Genomic DNA, 21,166 nt, shown 5'->3' on the forward strand with positions numbered 1-21,166 from the left:
CCCCGTGGCTTAGCGGTTAAGTGCGCGTGCGGCGGCCCAGGTTCAGATCCCGGGCGCGCACCGACGCACCGCTTCTCCGGCCATGCTGAGGCAGCATCCCACATACAGCAACTAGAAGGATGTGCAACTATGACATACAACTATCTACCGGGGCTTTGGGGAGAAAAAGGAGGAGGATTGGCAATAGATATTAGCTCAGAGCTGGTCTTCCTCAGCAAAAGAGGAGGATTAGCATGGATGTTAGCTCAGGGCTGATCTCCCTCACAAAAAAATAAAATATGTCCACAAATTCTTTGCTACAAATTAGGGACTGAATTCCCCTCTCTTGAGTGTGGGCTGTACTTAGTGATTTGTTTCTAATGAGTAGAATGTGGCAAAAATGACAGTATGACATCTGAGAGTAGGTTATAAGACACATGACGGCTTCCATCTCTCGCTCGGCTTACCTGTTTTGGGGGAAGCTGACATTCAGGCAGCCCTACAGAGAAGCCCTCGTGATGAGTCTCCTGCCAAGAGCCACGTGAGTGGACCTTCTGGAAGCAGGTCCTCCAGCCCCAGTCAAGCCTTCAGATGACTGCAGCCTTATGAGAAGCGGAACCAGAACCATCAAGCTAAGCTACTTCTGAACTCCTAGCCCTCAGAAAGTGTGAGATAATAAATGTGTGTTGTTTTAAGCCACTCTTTTGTGGGGTAATTTGTTACACAGCAATAGATAATTAGTACACTTGCACGCTCATATCCCATCCACCAAACTAGGTTCTTCACAGCTTTGGCACCGGGGACCCTTGAGCCAAATGCTAGACAGAGCATCCATCTCAGATCCCAGCCACCTCCTTTCCCACCTTGGAGAACTGGGCTGGACAACGAGGAAGAAATCGTGAGCACTCCCTCACCTTTCTTCCTACAAGTTCCGGATCCTGACACTAATGGCCAGCTGGGTCCCTGCTTCCTCTCCTCTGGACCCTGCCCTGGCCCCACTTCCTTCTGTAGCATCCCAGATGCCCTCAAGCGGGCCACCCTCATCTGAGAGTGGATGTCCGTCCAAATGGCCCCCGAGCCCCCAGCCTTCCTGGCCCACCCAGCCAGCCTCTCTGGGCGGGAGGTGGTGGAAGCCCCCAGGCAACTGTGGAGGTTCTCCCTGCAGTCTGAGGACACTAGGTGGGTGCTGGAGGATGGGCAGCGTGGTGGGAGAAGTTGGGTGTGGGTGGTCCCTGAATGAGGATCATTCCTTGGTCCTAGGATGCATCTGTTGGGGCTGGCGAGGGGTAGTTGGCAGGAGGAAGAAGGGAAAAGGGTCAGCCCTCTCACCTTATTTCTTGTCAAATAGCCAGGGGTCTGCCTGGAGAGTGGCCTCCCGTGTGTGCATTTCCGCTGTTCCTGCCAGGCCTGTCACGCCCTGGCCATCGACCCAGTCCAGCCCTCCAGGCTCTGGGCTGTGGCTGCTTCAACACGTTCCCCTCCTCTCCTCCCAGTGTCCTCAGTGCCAGGCCAAAGAAGACAGCTTTATAACGTCCTCTGTGCTCTGAGCCTTCTTCCACCCCCACCAAGATCTAACCCACCAATCCTACCCCTTGTGTGTGGAAAAGGATCCCCCGAGGCTCATCCACCCAGGATTAATTCAGAAAAACTAAGTCCAGAAACACGTCCAGACACACTCCCTCCCTTTGCGTCTCTGGTCCCATCTAGTTTCTGCTCTGGTCTTGTCTAGTGGAGCTCAGCTCGGTCCCCTCAGCTGCAGCCCTGATGGCGACCGTGGCCCAGAGGCTCCTGGAAAAGGAACACTTGACCCTTCATCTTCCTGTTCAATATCTCAGACGTTCGGGGGCTCTCAGGACCTTGTTTAATGCACAGCCCCAGGCCCATACCCTCAAAATTAGCCTCTACACACCAGGCGCCCCAGAGCGCGGCCTTTCCTGCTGCAGTGAGCCCCACGTCCTCGTGGTGCTCCCCAGGGAAGGCGGCACTGGCGGGACAGCCTGCCCTGCCTTGGCTTACAGTTGACACCAGAGTGCCACTGTCGATCCAGGACAGCCGCCTCCTGGGGGCTGGAACACTGGAGGAGGGAGAGGACGTGAAAGGCTCTGTGTTGAGGGTCAGTCCCTGCCGGCTGCTCAGCATCTGCCACCTGTGAACCGTGAGCTGTAAGGATAGTGTCCTGTGGAGGGATTCACAGCGGTGATCAGATGCGCGCTGGGAAAGGACCTCTGCTCCCTAGGGGGCCATCTGAGCCTAGTCCAACTGCCTGTCCCCTGGAGGGAAGCATCTAGGCTCATCTCTTACCTTGACTGTGGGTGCAAGAGGAGACTGGATCTTGGGTGAAGTCACCCCTCTGGTGTTTAAGCTCCTTGGCGGTCCTTTCCCATGCATCTGAGATGCTCTCCACATCCCCTCCAGTGAGCACGTTCCGAACACCCCATCCTGCGGTGAGAAGCGATGCGCCCTCCACTGTGCGAGCATCCTCACACGGCCACAGGCTGCCTTGTGGGCTGACTGGTAGCCCCAAAGGTCGCAGGTCCTCATCCCTGGAGCCTGTGAGTGTTACCCTCTCTGCTAGAGGTTTTGCAGGCGTGATTGAGTTAAGGCTCTGGCGATGGAGAGAGCATCCTAGATGATCCAGCTGGGTCCTAAATGCCATCACACCTGTGCTTATAAGAGAGCGGCAGAGGAAGAATCTTCACACAAGAGAAGGCGATGTGAAGGTTGGGGCAGAGATTGGAGTGATGAGGCCACAAGTCAAAGAACACCTGGGCCACCAGACACCAGAAGAGGCAAAGGATGGATTCTGTCCTAGGGCCTCCGGAGGGAGTGCGGCTCTGTTGACACACTGATGTAGTCCAGTGAAACTGACTTGGGACTTCTGGCCCCTAGAAGTGTGAGGGAATAAAGTTCTGTTGTTTTAAGCCACCAAGTTTGTAGTAGTTTATTACAGCAGCACAGGAATCTAATAGGCCCACCCTGCAAACTTGATGTGATTGTCCTGATGATTCCAAGCACCCTGTCTTTCAATAGTGCAGCGCCCCAGAGCACAGGTGGGGAGAGATGGGGCAGCACCACAAAGGGCCTAGCCAGGTTACCGAGGCCCTGGGCCCAGGGGAGCCTGTTAGCAGGGCAGTGACCTGGTCTGGTTCTCATTAGAAAGGTCACTGGCGCCTGAATGGATGATGAGCAGGGCAGGAGTGGAAGCCATCAGGAGGCCGGCCTGTCCAGGTGGGAGTGGATAGTGACCTGGAGCAGGGAGGTGGCCGGACAATGGAGAGACATGGGCAGACTTGAAGCATACTTAGGAGACTGGAGGTGCCTGCACTTGCACATGGATTGGGTTTGGGGCGGGTAGAGGGATGTGCCTACTTTATGACAGGCACTGGCTTCAGGTGGAGGAGGCAGCCGGGGACAGCCCTGCTCTTCAGGAGCTCGCAGAGGTTGTGAGTGAGCAGGAAACCGATGGCTGACAGTCTCAAACTGTGTGCAGTGCTGGTGTGTGTTCACACCATTCCACCACACACACCCCTGTCCCCACCCCTTAACCTCTCCTGGGAAAAGAGCAGCAGGCAGGGGAAGCTCCCTTCCCCGACTGGGCCCCTCTGTGCAGAGACTGGGGAGGGCAGGGTGTAAGATCAACAACAACCATCCTAGCTTAGGGCAAAAAAGATACTTGGGATTCCTTGAATTTAGGAAGTTTAAGGGGAAAGTTCTACGGGCTTTAACGTTAAAAAAGGATACTTCCTCTCTGTTTATTTTAAACGTCCAGATCTGAACCTGAAATCAGCTGTATTTCTCCTGGGAATAAAACCCAGAGTGCTTTTTGAATCCTGTCAGAGCCACTTCTGACTGCCGGGTGTGCTCGGGTCCACGCCGGGAGCCAGCCTGCCTTCCTCATCAGCGGGGCCCAGCGCTCCCGGGGAAGGGCCCAGTGAGGCCGTCTCGCGGCTCCCTGTGAGCTGGTAAAAGGCCCTGCGTGCGCCCTTGCCCTCCAACCAGCCCCAGCTGGTTCCTGCGGCAGGAGGAGCACGTGGGAGTCGGGTCAGAGACCTGGCTCAGATCCCAGCTCTAGGACTGAGGGGCCGAGCTACTTTATTTCTCTGACCTTCAGTGTCATCTTTAAAATGGAGAGGAAAAGGTAATGCACGTGAAGGCGTGGCATATTGCGGACCCTCAAAGCGGGGTTCAGTGTGATTGCCCTGAGAAGGCAAACGGCCTCCCCAGGGGGTCCCCGTGCAGAGTCCCTCCATGGGCCATGGAGAGCAAGGCCTGAAGGTGTGACGAGTTCAAAAGACGCTGAGCTGCGAGCCTGGATACCTGGCTGCCAATTCCAGCTCGTCCACCCGCACCACAAGACCTTGTTCATGTCAGCCGCCCGCTCTGAGCCCACGTTTTCTTGTGTTCAAGGTGTATACCTGTCCCTGTTTACCCAGTGTGGATAATAACGTGTGGAAGGACTCTCCCAGAGCGCACGTTGCTCTCTGTACTCCGGGAGGAAAGCTCTCTCATCCTGAATCTGGGGCGGCTAAGGCATGGGCAGTGGGGGAGGTGGGGAAGCGTAGGTAACCAGAAGTGAGGCCCGGTGTGTGTGCCGGGGCAGGAGGCAGAAAGTAAACCAGTGTCTGCGTGTGCTGCCTCCCGCCACCTAATGCTGCCATCTGCCTGAGGATCTTCACTGCCATCTGTCAGGAGCTCTCAAGTACACGGCCTTGTTCCGCCTGTTCCCTGTGTTGATGTCTGGTTAGTGAGGTTCAGCGGGGAGGTAAATGTTTTGGGGAGGGTGCTGGCAGCAGGACACACTGGTCCTTCAACACAGCATTTGTACTTAGCCTGTGCTTCTCATCTTTACGTTTAAAATACATATGGAGCCCTTCCTTTCCACCCAGAACTTCACACAATATGATCTTGTTCAAACCTCACTTTACGCCTATGAAAGCAGGCATTAGGCCCATTTTGTAGTTGAAGCTCAGGGTGGATCAGGACTTTCCGGTGGCAAGGCACAGAAACCACAACTCAAACTTGGCTTCAGAATTAAAAGGGAGTTTATTGACTCAAGTAACTTAACAGTCCAGAGGTAGGGCTGATTCCAGGCAAAGCTGTGTTCGGGACTCAGATGATCTCCACAGGGTGGGACCTGCTTTCCTTGTGGATTTCACTCTGATTTTCTTTCCACCAGCTCCCCACCTGCACCCCATGAAAAGGTGCCTCTCTTTCTCAATGGGCCCAGCAAAGGAACTTGGACCATGCGCCCAGCCCTGACCCAATCCTTGAGTGGCCAGAAGTTTGGAAGGCTCTCATTGGTTGGGTCTGGATCATGTGCACAGCCCTGACCCAATCCCTGAGTGACCAGGAGTTTGGAAGGCTCTCATTGGTCAGACCCTGAGCCCAGCACTGCAGCAAGGACTGAGAATGGGGACTTTACAGGCTTGCAAAAGGCTGGGCAGGGTACCGCTGGAGGACAGTGTTAGCAACAGTGGCTATCCCCTAGAGACCAAGGTTAGGTGGCCTGCCCAGCCTTACGGAGGGCTGCAGCCCAGACTAACCTCGAGCTGGCTGGTTTCAAAGGCCGCGCCACTCTTGCTACTCAGGGTGGCGACCCTCAGCCGCGGCTACGCAGCAGAATCACTGCAGGAAATGAGTTAAAACAAATACCTGGGCCCCACCCCCTGAAAAGAGATGCTTTAGGGGTGGGACGTGGGCATCAGTATTCCTCAACAGCTCCCCAGGTGACTGTACTGTGCAGCCAAAGTTAGAATCCTAACTAATCCAGTGCATTAGGATTACCCTCCCCCACTACACGCTGTAGGGCACGTGATGTTGCACTCGACGGTCACTGTCACCAAAGGGCTCAGAACCCAATCAGCTGAGTTTGGGGGATGAAGATCAGGTGCCTGGGAGACCCGGGTGTGACCTTGTGCAGTCTGGCCTCGAGGCTGGTGCAGGCCGTCTCGGGGTGAAGGCAGGGCAGGTATGCTGGTTCCCCTTTCTGCCCTTGAGCATCCCGTCCTGTGACATGTAAATTACAATTGCCCCGCTGGCAGTGTACACCTCAGGAGAGCGAGAAACACGGCGGCCCTGGTGAGAGGGGCTCTCCCCGTCCCCTTGCTGCGGCAGCCCAGCCAGGACTGTGGGCTGAAGCCACTTGCTCCTGAACACCCACTGCCAGGCCGCTCCTGGGGCTCCAGGCCACCAGCCACCTGTCCTTCTTCTAAGACAAAGGGAAAAACTCACAGTGTAGCTTTTGAGGGCCATGCTTCTCCCTCTTAACTAGACGCAGGCGGCAGGAAGGAGCCCCCTTTACCAGGGATGAAATGTCTACCCAGCTCCTCCTTACCCGGCCTCCCTCCTCACTTGCACAGAAGCACGTAGGTATGCTGGTAACTGCACAGAAGCACGGCCAGGGCAGACAGAGAGCCACCATCCTGCTTTACACGCCAGGCGTCACCTCTACAGCGGGCACACGGAGGCTCTGTGATGTGCCCAAGGTCGCAGGGGAGCGAGCTCCTGGCCCTGAGTCCCGAATCCGCGGCTTTCCTGAAGCCACGGTCCTGGCTCTTTGCCCAGTGTGACACCTGTGGTTCCTTAACATTCTGTAGATCTGCTCGTTTCCCCCACCCCACACCCATTAGTTTAGAACTACATTTTGCCTCATTCACTATACACCATCACTTCTAGTGGCCCGCTGGCTCTGTGACACGACCCAAACCCAAGAGCCTCACACTCGTAGGAGGGCCCCTCTCAGAGCCTCTGCCCAACACACCACTTCACCACTCCACTCGGGTTTCAGCAAGATCCTTTATTTATCTCCTGCTCCCCAACCACGTCACGTGCGCAGAGGCAGCCAGGTACCCGTGTGGGCTGCTGGCTCTGTAAACGTAGAGCGGTCAGTATGTACAGAAATCATGCACCTCAGTGGTTCTTGAACAAGATACTTAATGAGTAAAAAGACTTCAGGTGTGTTTGAAATTTCTGCTCTTTCCTGCATTCGAATCACTGAAAAATATCTGCGTGGAAATTTTACTCAAATGTAGACACGTTTTCTTTGCCCACTTGCTAGTAACCACCTAGCGCATTTCAGATCGTGTTCACTTCTGACGCCTGCTCCTCACAGAAGCTGCTGGTCTCCACTCGGACATAAACACGGGACCCGCACGTGTGACAAGCCGTCGATTCCACACCGCTCCACGGCTTTATAAACCCGACACTGCCATCATTCATTATTCAAGAAAGGCATCTCTAGTACGGCTGGAGGCTACGCTCTCACACATGGGCTAACAGGAGGCTGTTTCTAGACTCAGCGCCTCAAACTGGCCCCGTCCTTCACAGGAGACCAAAAGCCAGCACCGCGACTGGCAGTCCTCTGGGTCTGTAGTCCTCCCAGTGTCACACACCCTGGCTTAGGTCGCCGTCACTTGGCACCTGTGCAGTGACAGAGACACAGGGCCCACTCTCTCCGAGGCCAGGGTTCGAACATTTATGTACAGACAAATAAATGGAAAATCAGAGGCAACAGAACTCCAAAGCAAAACAGACACTTTGGTCGGATCTACGATTCCAGTTTGCCAGAGAAAGGCTTTCCCAGAGGTCAATGGATGAGTGAGGTCTTATCCCACCACAGCTCCTATCAGCCAACCTGGGTTGGCTTAACATTCATCACCGTGGACTCAAAACCGCTCAAACGGGGAAGTTTCCAGGCCCGGTTTGGCAGTGGGGCTTCTGTAGGCAGTGAGGTAAGTGAATTACACGTTCCGCGGCTGCTCCGTGGGAGCCCCACCTTGGCTCTCGAGGACTCCAGCCTCGGCTTCGTAGGAAAGCAAGGTTGACAGAAAAGCCTCCAGTCCCACCCGCCGAATGCTCTTTGCCATCGGGGACCTGACAGGGTTTGGGGCGAGGTGAGTGACGGGGACAGCTTCCCCAGGCCTGACGCCGTGCACCGCCCCTGACCGTGTCCACCCTGCCCGCGAAGCCGGCCGGCGGCGGGGACTGCATCTCTCCCCTGCCCTGGGGCGGCTGCAGGGTCCCCTGTGTGACTGTGACAGCAGCAGAGGCCAAGTTCTCCAGCTCTCCAGTTTGCCATTTTTTGTTTTGTTTTTGTTGTTTTCTTTTAAGATGACCACAAGAAGTTTTACATTATTACATTCAGACAAATAACCATTTGGTTACTCTATTTCAGAGCACTGAAAAAACCACGGAGCAACATGACACAGACAAGAGGGGCACCGCCTCTGGTCACGGAGCAAAGTAACGCACTATTAGGCAGAAAGGAATCGCAGAAGCAGATGATCGGAAGGAAAAAAATCTAAGGAAATACAAGCTGAAAATTTCCCGTTTACAACAACCAAAGGAAAGCGGGACCCCACGCGATGTAAAAATCCCACGAAGAGCTCTCTGCTGAGGCAGGTTTCTGAGCGTGGACTCGCAATGCGGGGGGCCAGACCGGACCCCAGACCGCCCATGCTGACCCGCGGCCACTCTCGCCGGCTCCAGCACGGGAATGTTCTCATCGTCCCGGAGCAAAGATGAAATCCAGGGCCTGCCGTTCGGCGGCTGCGACATTTGGATGCCACAGATCCACCATGAAAACCACCCGTGGGCCATCCTCTGCTGAACCTGGGGGCGGGTGAGAGAGGAGAGGTTCAAAGTGCCCTGGAGCCAGGACCCACCCAGAGCTGGATCCCGCGTGGAGAGCTTCTGGGCAGGGGCCCATCCCGGCCCTTGGCACAGATCAGATCTGCTCCTCTCTGGTCAAGAATGCTGTCACGGCTTCCTAAGGTTCTGAGCAGGGTGAGTAAGAGGAAACGGGCGGAGGGCGGGAGGGGTGAAGAAGTGGAAGGCGGAGCACAGAGGACCTTCAGGGCAATGAAGCTCTTCCCTGTGATACTCTCATGGTGGATACATGCCATCATATATCTGTCAAAACCCACAGAACGTACAACACCAAGCGTGAACCCTAATGTAAACTATCAACTTTAATTAATAATAATGTATCAATATTGGCTCATCAATTATAACAAACGTAGGACACAAATGCAGGATGTTACTAAAAGGGGAAACCGTGTGTGAGGGTGGTGTGTACTTTCTGCTCAATTTTTCTGGAAACCTAAAACTGCTTTAAAAAACTCTATAATAAAAAAAGGTGGCGATGGGCTGGGCAGACACTCACCTTCGTGGAATGCAGTGTGCAGGAAAGAATCATCGAAGAGGAGGCAGCGGCCCTCTGCCCAACACTGGGGCTCTCCCCCCACCACCAGCTCACAGCCGCTGGGAGTTTTCAGACCTTGGGGGACAAGCAGAGAGAGGGGAGAGAAGGCACGCAGGATCAGGGAGGGCTGGAGGTCGGGGGGGCCCGCTTTGGTGAGAGCTCTCAACTTCTGAAGCACCAGACCCTGCAGCCCACCCCTCTGAGCCCCGCCCGGGGTGGGGGCGGTTCAATAGGGCAAATGCAGGCTGTGCACCTGGATCCTCGCCGCGCTCCTTGGGCAAACTCATTCCTCCACTGGCTTAACCTGTTCTGGGTCATGGACTCCTCGGACTAAAGCATAGACCAAGGCTTGCACTACACTTTTGAGACTCCTGAAGCCCGACCCAGGACCCCTGGAAATGGAGGGAAGCCGGGTTCAGAGCCCCGCCCGGCCCAACTGTGTCTACTGTGGCGCCATCTCTAGGGCAGTTTTAGTTGAGATTCAAGATGCAGAGGTTCGCACAGTGCCCTGTTCTTTGCGTGCCAACCTTCACATCCATTTTGAGGCCCGAGGACGGCATGTTCCCCAGACTCATTCTGGGAAACTGGAGGACACCCCCAGGGAAATGCCTGAGCTTCAAGAGGAAACAAACTGACACCTTCGCAAGGAGCCATATGCTCAACACGCAAGTGGTGAGTCCCGAGCTCGGGGGCCTAACCCCAGAAAGGGGGGCTGGTTGAAGCGCGGCTGTGCGGGCACTTCCACACCCCCATCCAACCCAAGGCTCTGCAGAAACACCTGGCCCCCTCACTACCTGGACGTCCATAAACGAAGCTCCCACCACAGCCCTCACGGGTTCGGGAGAGGACGGGTCAGCCCGACAGCTCTCCAGGAGGACTGACCCGTGAGGAAGGGGGCCCTGGAAGATGGGCTGGGATCGCGGTGTTCCTGTTCCTCAGTGACTCACTGTGACAACCGTGACCCCAGGCCATGACTGAATGTCCCCTGTGAGAAACATGAAACAGCTTTCTCTCTAACAGCCAGAGCGTTTTAACACGGCCTTTGCAGCCGAGATGGATGGCTCCAGGGAGTACGTACGTGTGGAATAAGAACTCACACAGATGCACCGCACAGACGAGCGGGAAGCACAGGAGACCTGGGTCAGACAACTGGCTCCGACCCTACGTGCTGCGTGCCTCTGGGCAAGTCACTCAACCTCTCTAAGCCACAGCCGCCTCGTCTGTGAAAGGGGCACATTAACACACACACCTTCCAGGGCTACGTGCCCACTGCCCCTGCTCCCGATAACGGAACACTTCCTGTGAGCAGGTCTGTGCTAAATAAACACTGGACAGGCATCGTCACCCACTTTCCAGATGGAGCGCCTGAGATTTAGGGAAGTGAAGTGCCCTGCTGGAAAGTCAGTTGTCCTTGTGGGAACTGCGATCTGAATCCAAATCTGTCTGGCTCCAAAGAACAGGCTCTCATAAGACTGGACAGTATGATATAAAAGCCAGTTACTACGTTAGCAGCAGTGGAATTAAAGTGTTGTTGATTTCCCTGTAGTTAGTAAGTTTCAATTATCAACAGTACTTTCCACTGAATCAGCTGAGCCCATCCATCCAACTCTGGTACCACGATGTCCTGCTACTGTGAACAACGGCTGGGGGACAGGGAGGTAAAGGGGTTCAGCCTGCCACTTGCTGGGCCAGATGGGAGGGCCCCACCGGCCATACCTTCTCGTCACGCGTCTCCTCACAGGCTGGTGCGGGGCAGAAGGCCTATAGGAATAGGTGGTTTGCTGTGGGGATGGTCTACCCCAGGGTTTCAGAAAAAAGCTCCCCTTTCCCTGGGCCACTAAATGATTGACTGCCACGTGCCACGGTGACAGAAAACGGGCCCGGCTGGAGGGGAGTAAACCCTGTGTACTCCCCTCCGCCCGCCCCTGCATTCTGCTCAGCCTTCTAGTGGCCCACTATTCCTGCCTATTGCCCACAAACCAGCTTAGCTGGTACAAATGATCAATATTCCCCCCGAATAGAGCAGCTGGGTGGCTCCTGGGGGTAGAGATGGGCCCCACACATGGCCTCGCCCAGTCCCAGATCCCACACCGAGCACTGAGGGAGGCGGAAGGAGGGTGGAGAAAGGGCTCTGCCCACCAGCCGCCCCCACTTCAGGATGCTGGCAGCTGACACTCAGGGCGGGCAGGGCAGCACGAGCGGATCTGCTGGTACACCTGGCTAGGCTGCCCAGAAATCTGACAGCATCCACACAAAAGGAAAAAGAGAGTCTAATTGTGCTTATTCAGCGAGAATTTGCTGAATATACTCATGCATTTTCCTCTCCCCTTTCCTGAGGGTCGGCCATTTGGACAGGCATCTGCCTCACCAGTAACATCTGCCTAGTTAGCTTCAGAGGTGTTTCCTGGAGGTTTGTGGCAGTGCAGCCGGGCCGCCCCAGCCCTGCACACAGTGCTGGTGACGGCTGGGCCGGAGCTGTCCTCTGGTTCAGCCGAGACTGAGTGATGCCACCTCTAGAGGCAGCTCAGAGCAGGGCGCAGCACATGTGCCCAAGGAAGAGCACCGGCTGGGGCTGCAGTGTCGGGAGGGACAGTTCCACCAGCCACAGCTCAGACGGAGGCAGAACAACAGGACAAGGGCTGGCATTGCAAGAGCGCAGCTCGGGAACTGCAGGTGCCTGCTCAGCTTCAGCCAGGGAACTGGCGGACGTGTGGCCACGGGGCTCCACCAGGCCTGCTCTGCTTCTGACCTCATTCTCTGGACGCCCTCTCTGTCAACACACAAGGTCACGTGAGCCTAACACACCTTGTTTCCTTCCTGGGTGGATACACATGTGCCCGTGATTGTGGGAAGGAGGAAACACTGAGCAAACCCAACCACAGAGCTCGCCCAGCCACGGGGACTAGCCACCCTCCAGTGCCACGTGTTCCAAGTTGCCTGCTGCCCAGGGAACACGGAAGACCAAGATTTTCCACTGGCAAATAACCAGCTAGGCCAAGGAGGTAATGACAGGTCATAAAGAGGGTCTGTGTGGACATGTTTTACACACACACACACACACACACGTATATTGCAGAGACGCACAACAGGCATTAAATACACAGGAGGCAGATCTTTGGTGTTCTTGCTACCAGCCCTTCCTACTCGACACACCTGCCTGGACTTCTATCACATCAATCCTCAACGTTCCTCCCTACACGGCGTTCTGAAGCTTTAAAAAACACACAATGAGGGGCCGGCCTGGTGGTGTAGTGGTTAAGTTCACACACTCCGCTTCAGTGGCCCAGGGTTCGCAGGTTCAGATCCCAGGTGCGGAACCATACACTGCTTATCAAGCCACGCTGTGGCGGCAGCCCACATATAAAGCAGAGGAAGATGGGCATGGATGTTAGCTCAGGGCCAATCTTCCTCAGCAAAAAAAGGACTGGCAACAGATGTTAGCTCAGGGCTAATCTTTCTTACTGAAAAAAAAAAAAAAAACACACAAGGAAAATCTTTAAAAAAGAACAGCACTGTTCCCCACTGCCCACAGCCTCAATTCCGAAGCCCGGCATGGGGGCCCTCTGTGGTCGGCACCCACCCAACCTGTCCAACCGCAGCCCCCACCACTGGCCTCCCCTGACCGGCTCCCCTAGCCCCATGGGGAAGGCTCCTCTTTCTGCCCCACCCTGGTGGCCACAGTGATCCTCCAGGGCCAGACCCAGCTCCCCAGAGAGCCTGCCTGCAGCCCGGTGCCCTCTGATCTCGGAGTGCACCCGGGGCCGTGCACAGCGCTGTGATTTCTCACAATCACCACTCAGATGATCATGTCCCCTCTTCCATTACTTAGAGCCCCTCTGGCTGACGCCCTCTACCCGCCAAGTACTTGAAACAGTCCTAATCCTCCAAACACGCCTCCAGGCAGGTATCACCACCCCCATTTTAGAGAGGAGAAAACCGAGGCTCAAAGACTTTCAGGGCCGTGCTCAAGGCCCCTCTGGAAGTGGGGCTGGCAGATCTGAGTTGAGGTGTGTTTGCTTCCAAAGCCTGTTCATTTCCCACTGTTTCCTGAGGGCAGAGACCACGTCTTATGGATCATTTCTCACACTGTCACACGCAGTGTCTGATCATAAAAGCTCTAGCTATCATTTCTCGAATGCCATCACATGCCAGGCACCACGTTAGGCAGCCACAGAAGATATGACTTGAATCCTCTCAATGATCCTGTGAGGGAAGCACTATCTCCCCATTTTACAGATGAGCAAATGGAGGCACGGATTCAGTTACTTACCCAAAGTCACAGAGCTGACCACGAAGCCAGGCCACCTAGTCCAGAGCCTCCACTCTGTCCTGCCTTTACTCCTGAAATACTCACAGTGTCAACTGCTCGGATCTAATTCCTTTTGTTTTTCAAGCAGTGAAGCTCTCTGTCCTGGCCACATCTTACTCAGATTCCCCAGAGAGAGCATGGGAGAAGCAGAGGGCTCCGGGTAGAGGGCCCGGGGCATCCAGTGCAGGCCCCCCAGGCCCCTCTCTGGAGCCTAATGACGAACCCCTGCTCCAGCCTACACCGGGGCTCCTGCACGTGTTTCTCCTTCCTCCACCCTGAAGCCAAGGCAGCACTGCCAACTCCCTACAACCGGCCTTTGCCGAGGCTCTCGGCAAGCTCCTCTCATCTGGGAGCTAACTGGTGATGCTGTCACCCCGGTAACCAACCCGTTATCACAACTCACCAGGAATGAGGCATTCTGGGAACTAATATTCCTATTTACCGAGTTGTTTTTAAGCCTACCTGTTAAGTACTCACTATCAGCCTCTGTGTGAACAAATGCTTTACAATACACATTATCCTACCAGATCCTCAAACCAACTCTGTAAGAGATGATCTTTCTACCTCCACTTTCCAAACAAGGAAACTGAGGCGCAGGGAGATGAAGTGACTTGCCCAAAGTAACACAGCTAGCTCACGGTGGGGCCAGGATGCAAACGAAGGCAATCTGACTCCAAACCCTGTTTTCAAAACTGCTACACACAGCACACACATCACTACTTTTCCAAGAACCTGAATAAAATCACCTAACACCAAGCATCATTTCAGCCTTGGCGATTCAGAAGGCACCTCGGTATCTTTCCCAGTAATCAGTACAACTGTCTCTGGCTCTAGAGCTGCACTGCCCAGTACAGTAGCCATGGCCTATGTGGCTATTTAAATTTAGATTAAATTAAAAATTGAGCTCCTTGCTTGCACCAGCCACAGTTCACGCATTCCACGGTTCCCCGCGGCTAGTGGCTACCGTACTGGATGGTGCAGCTGGAGACCTTTCACACACTGCAGAAAGTGCTTTTGGACAGAGCTTCTGTCAGAAATTAGGTTTACACCGATCACCAGTTTCTTATTTGACTCAATCTCTGCTGTCAAAATTGCTTACAGGTGATTCACCAATTTGTGATAGGAGTCCAGTGTAGGATGTGAAAAAGCACGATTCTGGCTCCTGAACTTTTGTGATGTCTGGTCACCCACGAGTCAGACAGACTGAGACCAGCGCGGGCCGGGAGACCCGTCCCTGCAACGTACCTAAGTGGCATCGGATGCGGATGTTGGTGGGGCCATAGTGCTCCGTTATCACAGTCCCAGGGCTCAGCACGGAGATGCACGCGTTCCCAAAAACATTGTTCCCAATACAGGTTCGAAGGCTTCCGAGCAAGCGGTACGTCCGTGGGCACTTCCTGCAGTTCCTGGGGACACAAACCCCCTGGTTGACCAAGTAAAAGGTGACCCACTCCCCGCTGGACGTGCTGTTCATTTTCCATCCTTGCGGGAGGCTGCAGTTTGAGAAAGCCTTGTAGAGGGTCTCAAACTCGCACAGGATGGTCTGGAAGTTCCGCTCCAGCAGCTCCACGTCGTGCTTCTGTGCGTCCCGGGAGAAGTAGGGCGTGGTGGGGAGGTCGGGCAGGAAGAAGACCTCGGGCTTCTGGATGGACGGCCGGCTGTTGAGGTAGCGGCCCTGCTCGCGGATGCCCTTGTGGATGCGGCCCATGCCGGACCAGGAGTAGCGCTTGGCGTACTCCTGCAGGTTGTGGTAGAGCTTCTGGTTGAGGCCCTCGTTGTGGGTGCAGCGCACGCACTCGGGGGACTGGCAGTACACGTAGCCGTTCTGCAGCCCGCCGGCATCGGGGCCCTGCATGAGCGAGTTGACGGAGGCGTAGGGCCGGGGCTGCTCCCGGCCCACGTGGTAACAGTACCACACGAACAGGACCAGCAGGCAGGCCACGGTGACCACAGCGGTGGTGTCACAGTCCCGCACGGACTGGATGCCCGTGGCGATGCAGTCCCTCAGGCCATCCAGCGACCAGCTCCAGGCCACCAGCCACTCGAGAGACATCTTGGAGGAGTTGATGTCGGGGGCGTGAAGCAAGGGCAGACAGTCAGTCCTCCGGGGTCCCAAGGGCACCCACACCATGCAGCTTAGCGCGGGGGGCCAGGGGGGAGCATGGCTGCCACCGTTCCTCGGATCCTGCCAGGGGCGGCATTGACGGACCTCTGTGCCCGCCACTCTACTCCTGGCCAAAGTCACTGCAGGGAGGGCGGAAGGAGCTGCTTTATGTCACGTTAGCAAGTGGGGCTGGTCACTGCGAAAGGATTTTTAGGAAGTCCAAAGCTGGGATGAAAAAAAATAAACCAGCATAAATTTTTACACCTGGAAAAGCCCTCAACTGACATGCAAAGCCTCAGATCATTCTGTAAGGTCCTTGTTGGGACCACACTCCTCAACCTTGTGTATTCTCTCCCCATTTTACCACCATTCCCAATTAGCAAAAAGCCAGTCATGTTTAACCTGCATCAAGCACTGTCTGATAATTACAGCAGTCCTATCTATTCTCTGTCATCCTTAGGAGGGGCCATTAGCCCCATTTTACAGATGAGGAAACCAAGGCTTGGAGAGGCCATATGACTCACCCAAGTTCACGCAGCCAGGGCAGGGACACAAACCCCATCTGACTGCAAAGCCAACGTCTAATCGTTTTGCTATACTCTTTCACAGTAGATATTTAATAAATGCTTATTCTCCTTAAATCTCTGTGCCTTTAAGTAAAAAAGAAATCTAGATTCAAAAGCGTCTTAAAAATGGCAAAGGAACTTGAAAACTGCATGTTCTCCATCTGACTTTCTCTTTTCAGAGCACTTCATCATTCTCATTTAATCTCCCCTGCCCTCTGACACGGGCTGGGCTTAAAATCAAGCTGGAAAAGGAAGTGGGCTCTGGGGTCACATCCGTGGCAGACACAGGGCATTTTCTGTCTACTCGCTGGGGAGACTATCTCCTGGCCTCACCCATGGGTTATGCAAATAAAATGAGTGGACAGAATGGAAACAGACGCCCTTTCCGGTCTGTCTCCAAACAGAAGCGCTTTGCCATGTCTCTTGTGGAAGGTTAGGGCCAGCATCTAGCACCCTGATTATCCCAATAACCTACAAGGACGATCAGAGCCCAGCTGTCACGTCGCCCGTGTCTATAAAACCCTGGCCGCGTTTCCCGGCGGAAATCCTTATCCATCCTGCTTTTCTAATCTGAAAACAGCTAGGTCTATGTTCTGCTACAAGGCCAATCCATTCCCTCATCTCGAGGAGCAGAACAATTCAGAAAATTCATTGTGTAGTCTACCCTCTCTCTTCTCTCTCAGAAATATGAGAAGGCCACTAAAAAAATGGTAAAGCTGTACCCTCCCCTTTCTCCAGGGACTAAATGTGGCCTGAAAATTCTTGCAATGTAGCAGACAGGTTAAGAACCCAAACTGAGAATGGGCTGGACGGCGTATTAATGCCAACTCTGGGCAGGTCACTTCCCCTCTCTAAGTCTCAGTTTCCTCATCTAGAAGATGGTAATGCTCATCTCCCTGGAAGAAGGTGAAGGACGACAGATCTAAGGCACTTATGGTCATGTGATGGCAGTGTTCCATATGTGCCGTCCCATCTTGATTAGCCAGCAAACCAGAGGAGGGGCACAAGGGAAGGTATTTCAGGACTGAGAATTCCAACAGCTAAAGGGAAATCCTGGACACTCCTGTGGCCATACATCTCACCTAATTTTTTTGTCCCCAGACTTGCAAAGCTAAAAACGAAAGGAAAACCTTAGGTGCTCATTAACTGCCTACTTGCATCTTCCTGGCTTAGGCTGAATCAAGAATCACTTGACTGTAACGTTTAGTAAGTCAAAAACATACATGCTGAATATTCATGGACATTTTTTATGTTTCTAGGAAAAATACAAGAGTGGGGAGGTTAGAAGCTAATTTTTTCCTCACACATTCTCAATTTCTTCACAGATTTGGGAGAAGAGGGAAAGGCTGGGCCCCACTGGATGGCAACAGTGGTTTCCTCCACGCCCCTGGCTCTCGACTATTATAACCAGCAGCTGTTTCCTCTTGAGGCGAAGGGAAAGAAAACCCAGATGAAAGATGTTTTGCTTCCAAGCGATCTCCCAGACAGAACCCCAGGATTCCCCAAATTCTGTGTGAGACCATCATCTGCGTGACAACAAGCACTTTTACTAAAAGGATTTCCCCCATCACTGAGCGAAACCGCTAATTGGAACTTTGAAACTCAGTCTCTCAGGAGGAGAGGTTTTTCTTACACGTTCTGAGTGAGATGGTGATAATTTAACAAACACCTGTTAAGTGTTAGTTCCCATCAGCCCTGCTAATCATTAACGTTTAAGTCAATCAAAATGAAGGCATGGAAGACAGGGTTGAGTATGAGGGAATCTCTCCACTGGACACCGCTCCTCGCTCACCCCACCTAGGTGAAGCCTCATTCTGTACAACGCCAGCCATGAGAGCTCCCCAGGCTGAGCTATCAACACAAGGCAGCAGAAGATCCTGACGCCCTGAACCCCAGCTTCAAACCTTGTTCACAAGATCATCAACAGCACTGAGACCTGAAGTTCAGATTTCTCATACCTGTCCGATACTTTTAGCCAATATGTGCTGGCAGGTCCCTGAGCCCAGAGGATTAACAAGCTCACAGCTGAAATGTGACACTAAAAGAAACCCTCACATTTGTAGGGTAACTGACAGTTCATTAAGTACTAGTTCAAACACCTGACACTCATAACACCCAGTGACGACTCCCCAACCTCCCAGTGGGGAGGACATGGATTCTCACCACCCGCCTCCTGCCGGCGCCCCACCAGCTCCTGTGCCAGTGACCACAGTAACTTCCAGCTTCCTTCATATATCTGTTCATTTTCATCTGTTTCATTTCTGCCCTCATTAGGGATGGGGACATCTCATGGCAGTTCTGCACTTTCATAATATGCAACTCCAGATCTTAGAGGTCAGTCAGCTCTGGGGAATACGGTTCAAATTCATGGCCAAGTGGTGAGCAAGTCCAATCACATATAACTTCTGATACAGTGAACACCTGGGGGACAGACTCATCGCTCTAACCTGGTTAATCCAGTTCACATCACCAGTCCAAGAGGCTGCCCAGTGCTCAAGAGCTTCCGGTCACTCTCAGGGGGCGGCCAGGCCACCTCAAAAGGCCCTCAAGGAGTAGGGCAGCGCTGGGCAAGGCGTGCGATGCATGCAGCCCACTCCCCCCAGGAGCGCGAGAGCCGCCCTGGAGCCGCCCCCCCCCCTCGCGGGGAACCGCTCTTGGCCAGCGTTTTCAGCACCCACCCACTCTGGAGCGGGGGAATGGGAGGCAAAAGATGGGGTAACCCAGATGGTGACCGCCAGGAAGTCAGGGCAGGAGGGGGATGGCACGATGGAAAGGTAAATGCCGACAGGAGAAGTGGGAGATGGGCTCAAGATCAGGGAAGGAGGCTTACGGTGATAACTCACGGGACAGGGAGGAGGTCAGCACGGGAAAACGGGAAGTGGGTGATGCTCAGGGCTGGGGGGAGGGGGAAAGCAAGCAAGGAAAGGGACCGACGAGGGTCACGGGGGAGGGTGATGGGGGCGGTTAACTAGGGGAGGGACTGCGACGGGGTAGGGTGGAGGAGGGTGATGCCTAGCCGGGCCGCGAGCACAGCCGAGGCGGCGGCGCTCAGCACGTAGCGAGCGCTGGCGGCGGGGCCCCTCGGCCGGGCCAGGATGCGGGGCGCAGGCGGGCGCCGGCGTCCGGGAGCATCCTAGGCGGCCGCACCGCGCGGCGTGGGGACCGCGGGACCGCAGCCGCCCGGCCGCCGCCTCCTCCTCCCGCTCCCGCGGGGTCGGCCCCGCAGCCCCCGGAGACGCCGCTTACCTGCGTGCGGGCGGTGGGGGCGGCCGCTGGGGCCGGGGCCACGCCGCCGCCCGAGGGCGCGGACGCCCCCTGCCCGCGCCGCGGAGCCCCGCCCGGCCCACGCCGCCGGAGCCGAGCCGGAGCCGCGCCGGTGCCCCCGCCAGCGCCGACGCCGCGCTGCGCTCCGCGGGGCCGCGGGGACCACAACTCCCACAATGCCGCGCGCACCGCGGGCGGGGGAGGGGGCGCGGCGGGCGGCGGCGGGGCGGGGCGGGGTCGGGACCCCCGACGCCGGCGGCGCTCGCCCCTCGCGGCTGACCCGAGGCCGGAGCGGCGGTGGCCCGGGCAGCAGGACGCGCTGCCGCCCAGTTCGAGCGTGCGCGGGCGGCGGCGTGCGTTCACCGAGTCCGGGCGCAGCAATTCAGCCGCTGGTCGTCCCCCCGAGCTGTCCCCTCCCGCGGCCTCTCTGTCCCTCTCCCTCTGCTCCGTCCCTCTCTGGGTCTCTCCCTCCCCCTTTCCTCCTTTCATTCTCTTCCCCTTTCCCTCCCTCTCCTTTCCTCCCTCTCTTCTCTCGCCCTGACACCCTTCTTTTCTTTATTTATCGATTCAGCATAGGCTTACAAGGCCTTTCCGGCACTTGGAATGAACCCGCAAATCAAACAGGTCCCTTAGTCTCCTGGAAAACTCATTCGTTAATACAAAGAATGATCGTGGGCCTGGCCCTGCGCGCTGTGGGAGCCACAGTCCAGCCGGAGTGGACAGTGCCCAGTAATCGCAGGTCTAGATCTACGCTCACCTGCCGGGCAGAGTGGCGGGGAGGGACAGGACAGGACAGGACAGGGTGAGGGGGGAGGCCTCTCTGAGGGTGATGTTTGAGCCAAGGCCTGAGGGAGACAAATGAGCTCACAGTGGCCACGGACATGTTAGGGCTCCAGGGGAGCTGTGCAGGGCACGTTCAGGGAACACGGAGTGGGCCGGCCGGCCCACAATCCAACTGTTCTGCCTCACAATCTACCTGTTGCTGCCCCAGAATCCACCTTGCCTCTGTTCCAGAACCCACCTGGTTCGTGACCTAAGAACCTACCTCTACCACGCCTCAGAATCCACCTCACCCCTGTCCCAGAACCCACCTCTCCCCCCGTCCCAGAACCCACCTCTCACCCATGTCCCAGAATCCACCTTGTCTCTGTTCCAGAACCCACCTCTACCATGTACCAGAATCCACCTCTATCATATCCCAGAATCCACCTTGTCCCTTTCCCAGAACCCGCCTCTACCGTTTCCCAGAACCCACCTCTACCCTGTCCCAGAGCCCGCTTCTCACCGCTGTTCCAGAATCCACTCCTAATGTGTCCCAGAATCCAGCTTGTCCTTGTCCCAGAACCCACCTCTACGGTGTCCGAGAACCCACCTCTCCCCCTGTCCCAGAACCCACCTCTACTGTGGCTCAGAATGCATCTCTGCCGTGTCTTAGAAGCCACTTCATCCCTGTCTGCTCTCCCCTTTCCTCAACTCCAGACTTTTCTCAACTTTCAAAGGAGGAAGAACATTTTTTTCTCTTTTATTCTACTGAAATAAACCAAAATGCCAGTATTGGGAAACCATAAAATGCACCCAGATTTGCCCAAAGTGTGGGTAATCGACACAGGCATCAGATTTGGAACCACTAGATAAGATGACTCTGTTGGCCGCCAGCCTCAGAGTGGTTGAGCCTGGGTAGGGTGGAGAAGGTGGGAGGGCACCTGGTGCATCTCCCACTCAGCAAGTTGCTCAGATTTAGA

At 55.3% G+C, this 21,166-nt stretch overlaps 1 protein-coding gene across 2 annotated transcripts; it reads right to left on the reverse strand.

The window, feature by feature from the left end:
• Positions 1-6,755: 6,755 nt before the first annotated feature.
• On the reverse strand, positions 6,756-19,500 carry ASPHD2 (aspartate beta-hydroxylase domain containing 2). Of its 2 annotated transcripts, none has more exons than XM_087424034.1 (4): positions 19,407-19,500; positions 14,736-15,819; positions 9,143-9,256; positions 6,756-8,589 (listed from the first exon to the last, which is right to left on the reverse strand). In XM_087424034.1, exons 2-4 carry the CDS (start codon positions 15,619-15,621, stop codon positions 8,480-8,482), a joined length of 1,110 nt encoding a protein of 369 aa, XP_087280160.1. In that variant the 5' UTR covers positions 15,622-15,819; positions 19,407-19,500; the 3' UTR covers positions 6,756-8,479. The 2 variants fall into 2 exon arrangements, with proteins under 2 accessions (XP_087280160.1, XP_087280161.1); XM_087424035.1 differs by lacking the exon at positions 19,407-19,500 and adding an exon at positions 18,608-18,762.
• Between the last annotated feature and the right edge of the window lie 1,666 nt (positions 19,501-21,166).

This window comes from Ceratotherium simum, chromosome 35, assembly GCF_057802395.1.
Source record: "Ceratotherium simum simum isolate JZ-2026a chromosome 35, ASM5780239v1, whole genome shotgun sequence".
In the NCBI taxonomy this organism is placed as follows: Eukaryota; Metazoa; Chordata; class Mammalia; order Perissodactyla; family Rhinocerotidae; genus Ceratotherium; species Ceratotherium simum.

Excerpts from the sequence above, each read along its gene's own strand:
- ASPHD2 (XM_087424034.1), bottom strand. The coding sequence starts at position 15,621 with ATGGTGTGGGTGCCCTTGGGACCCCGGAGGACTGACTGTCTGCCCTTG. Across the intron at positions 9,257-14,735 it reads CCGCATCCGATGCCACTTAG|GTCTGAAAACTCCCAGCGGC; the intron begins GTACGTTGCAGG and ends TTGTCCCCCAAG. Across the intron at positions 8,590-9,142 it reads GCACACTGCATTCCACGAAG|GTTCAGCAGAGGATGGCCCA; the intron begins GTGAGTGTCTGC and ends ACCCGCCCCCAG.